This window comes from Lepeophtheirus salmonis, chromosome 8, assembly GCF_016086655.4.
Source record: "Lepeophtheirus salmonis chromosome 8, UVic_Lsal_1.4, whole genome shotgun sequence".
In the NCBI taxonomy this organism is placed as follows: domain Eukaryota; kingdom Metazoa; phylum Arthropoda; class Copepoda; order Siphonostomatoida; family Caligidae; genus Lepeophtheirus; species Lepeophtheirus salmonis.
The window spans coordinates 27,355,924-27,359,767 of NC_052138.2; the positions used below are offsets into that span (position 1 = coordinate 27,355,924).

Here is a 3,844-nt window from a genome sequence, read left to right on the forward strand (position 1 = left end):
GAGAACGAAATGGGTAACAAGTCAAAGTAAATGAATAAATATTCCTTGGGGGAAAATGAGGACGAAACATTTTTGTGGGATCGTTGTCGAAAGCATTAATTGAAGACGTAGACATAAGAAAAACGCAGACCTTACGTATTTACATAAAACTTAAAGGGGGCTCACGTAATATCTACACATCTCACGCTTGTGCAATTATATATTCAAACAATTTGATGTTTAAAGGCTTTACATTTATTTAAAGCAACCGACATGAAACAAAGAGTTAGTATCTTGCTCATTCTTCATGAGAGAGGACCTCTAACTGTTTCATAGATAGAAAGTAAACGAGCGTCGGAATTTTACATTGTTCAGTGATTACCGATGGCGTTGAATAGAATTATATTTTTAGTATCAAGTGAGTCTCCCACATTTTGATTATTTAAACTAAGTAACTACATAAGTATATCCCCAATGTTTTCAAATATGTTTCTGAATGCTCAAAAAGTGATTTAATTTAATTGTTATTGTATCATGTTACAGTACTAACACAACAAGTATTTGGTAGAACCTGCCCAGGATTTCCCGGATATTGTTCAGAATCATTTCCTGGTCAAACGTGTGTCGTCGTTTGCTCAAGAGGAAGGAATAATGTTCCGCTTTGTCAAGTAAGTCTTTATTCTTCATTCCATCCACATTTCACAATCGTCTTATTTTTCCAGGAAGATGGAACCTGGACGGATATTCCTCGCTGTATAGAAGTAAGACCATTTGTTTTCTTTATTTTAAGATTGAACAATTAATTGTGTATTTACTCTTAAAGCATGAGCCTGGTGTTGATGAGCAAATCCCTGGGATCTGTCCGGGAATATCTGGTTACTGTAGTGAGGCTTTTCTAGGTCAGAGATGTCAATTTAAATGCTCTTATGGCGGAGACATTGATTCTATCTGTTCTCCTGATGGTACGTGGGACCCTTATCCAAAGTGTCTTGGAGACATCCGTGAATCACAAGATGGTTGCGATCCATGTCCAGGTCCTGTTGGGCGATCTCGTAACCGTACTCTTGAAGCTATTTATAGAATAAACGATGAAGGTAAATCTCAACGAAGTTTAGAAGAAAAGGACAATAGGCGTCCAGTTCCTACATTTTCTGGAACTCAAAGAATCGGCCCACTCGCTAGAGAAGAACATGGGACTCTATTTCGATCAACTCAAGTTGAGTCTCGTAATATTGAAATAAGACCTCATTCAACAAGTGTCCAGCCACGACCTCCTCCTCCTCCATCAAACAATGAGGATTTTCCCATTTTTTCATCACCAAGACAAGTTCCTCCAACTAAATTTATGGATTCAAGTTTTCCATTATTTTCGTCTTCGTTTTCAGAGCAAAGGGAAAGTTCAACTGTTCCTATGCAACGAGACAATCCTATTTTCCCTCCTCAACAAATCGTAACTGATGTAAAAGTGAATGTGCCTCAAGGCCCACACTTCAGTGAGCCCAGACGAAATGGTCCACCAATTAGACCTATTTTTGAGAACCTTGAAAATAGTTTTTTAAGAGATTCACAAGCCCCACCTCCGTCTTCTCCACTCATCCCTTCCGCATCTGAATTAAGACCAACACGATTCATCTTCAAAAACGGAAAGATAGTACCCGTGCATGAAATTGGGGAATTCGAAAAAATATCGACTACCACAAAAACTCCGGTTGCATCCTCTGAATTAAGATCAACACGATTCATCTTCAAAAAGGGAAGAATAGTAGCAGTGAATGAAAATGGAGAACTCGAACCAGTTTCAACTTCCTCAGAATCCCCAGTTTCACCCCCCTGTCTTTCAAGACAATCGATTACCAAGAGCTCAATCTTCTCTAAATGAAGAGTTCTTTGGACCATTTCAAATATTTGATCCAAATGCACAAACTCAGGGAATCTCAGAACTTAAAGCACAAGCGACTGTTCCACAAAGAGCAAGGCCAGGAGGGAATTTTGGTCCATTTTCAACCATCAATTTTAGTTTGTAAGGAACAAACATGTGTATTGTGATATTATTGAAGTATTTATTTTTAACTATTGATTGTATGTACCTACTAGTTTGATATTGATATAAAATACAGTCTACTTAATATTTGAAACATCACATTTTCATTTAAGATACTTCCCAATCTTTGATAGAAACAGTGAATAAGTACATTCATAATATCAATATTGCATTGGTAATAACGTAAGAGAAACGAGTCCAAATAGTCCCAATTCAGCTCTGATTATGTTATCATCTGAAGTCAAAGTGAGGTGGAACGGATTGGAATGTCGTTTTGTTAAAAAATTCAGGACGTATGTCGAATTACCATCTCACAAGAGCAATGCACAGTAGAACAGGCCGTTTTAAGGGAGTAAAACCACGTTTTAGGAAATTGATAAATGACTAGCGATAAAAAGTTGATACTGACTGTTGAAAATAATATGCACAATTTCAGCTCGAAAAATAATTTTTTTAGCTGCCGACACTCGATTGAAATTTTCTAGGTTTTAATTTTACTAAAATGTTGACTTTTATTATATCAAAAAATATTCTATTACAAAAGATTCTTATTTTTTTATGGATTATTTCTAATCATATTGATGTGTGGTTTCAGATAAAATATTTTTTATTTGAGTAACAAATAGAATTGAGAACGACAAAGGTTTTAAGCCCGAATAAATCTGATAAGGAAAATTTTTCTGACTTTATATAGTAATACCTGTATTTGTTTTGACGAGCAGAATTTTAGTTCTTTTTTACTAAAGCGAGTGCTGATTTTAAGGGACATTTCCCCTAGGCCTCGCACTTTTATATAAAATATATGTAGGAGCCTACATTTTATCTTTATTTAAGTACCCACTCAATATAAAGCCAGGCCTGACGACAGTTCTTTTCATGAAAATCAATCAAAATAAACTTATTATTTGTACATTTTTCCCAATATGAAGAATGTCATTAACGTGTAAGTAACTCAAATATTTTTGAATTTCCTTTAATTCCAATAACAAATATATGTATCCGATTCATATATAGTACATAAACGATTATATACAACAAACAAATTTAATTACGATTAACATCATTTACTGAAAAGCATAGTATTTTTTAGACTCAAAGGAAGATATACACTCCCTTGATGCAAGTTTTACATATATATAATGATCTCTTGTCAATTCCTTACAATATTTTGATGATATTACAGTCACATTTTTAACTGTTCATTCGACAGCTTGAGTATGCAATATATATTTTTCTGGAATGAACAGCTCTTCATTATTGATATCTATTTACACAATATCATCCGAAACATGCCCTTCCATTATTGCATGATGAATTTGATATAAATATTTTGGATCTTACTCAATTCCTTATAATTTGTTCATGCAAGAGAACCTGAATCAACGAGGGCCAGCTGTTTTCCCATCTATCTCTGTGATTAAATGGCACAGACAAAGTTCATTCGCATGCAGCATACAAAAGGATGATTCATTCATAGGCAATAGCCTCGCAAAAAACCTACTATGAGCATATTTCATAGGGTTAGTTCTAGTTTTTCCTTATGGTAAAAGTCGCTCAGCTTATCATCTAAGTAAATAAGTAGTGAGAAGATACCGCGTTCACTTTAAAGAGGGTTTTTTGGTGATACACCGGAAAGGCCACCGGGAAACATGGTCTTAGTCACAACATACGATGTTCAAGTTCGAGCCAATTTCAAAAAGTTCGTTTCATGTTCATTAAATTCGAATGCGGGATATGAGAAATAACAATCTGTGATGATAGGAAATAGGGTTCTACTTGGAGAAAAGAGTATCTTAGTTTATGCGGTTATGGAGGATCTCTCGT

At 35.0% G+C, this 3,844-nt stretch overlaps 1 protein-coding gene across 1 annotated transcript; it reads left to right on the forward strand.

Annotated features, from left to right (window-relative positions):
* Window positions 1–224: 224 nt before the first annotated feature.
* Window positions 225–2,114, forward strand: LOC121123078 (uncharacterized). The gene is made up of 4 exons (XM_040718163.2): window positions 225–397; window positions 523–647; window positions 702–740; window positions 803–2,114. Exons 1-4 carry the CDS (start codon window positions 364–366, stop codon window positions 1,856–1,858), a joined length of 1,254 nt encoding a protein of 417 aa, XP_040574097.1. The 5' UTR covers window positions 225–363; the 3' UTR covers window positions 1,859–2,114.
* Window positions 2,115–3,844: the final 1,730 nt, after the last annotated feature.

What these genes read in the sequence shown, in the direction of transcription:
- LOC121123078 (XM_040718163.2), top strand. Translation starts at nt 364, where the DNA reads ATGGCGTTGAATAGAATTATATTTTTAGTATCAA. An exon ending in ATAATGTTCCGCTTTGTCAA is followed by an intron (nt 648 to 701) that starts GTAAGTCTTTAT and finishes TTATTTTTCCAG; the next exon opens with GAAGATGGAACCTGGACGGA. An exon ending in ATATTCCTCGCTGTATAGAA is followed by an intron (nt 741 to 802) that starts GTAAGACCATTT and finishes TTACTCTTAAAG; the next exon opens with CATGAGCCTGGTGTTGATGA.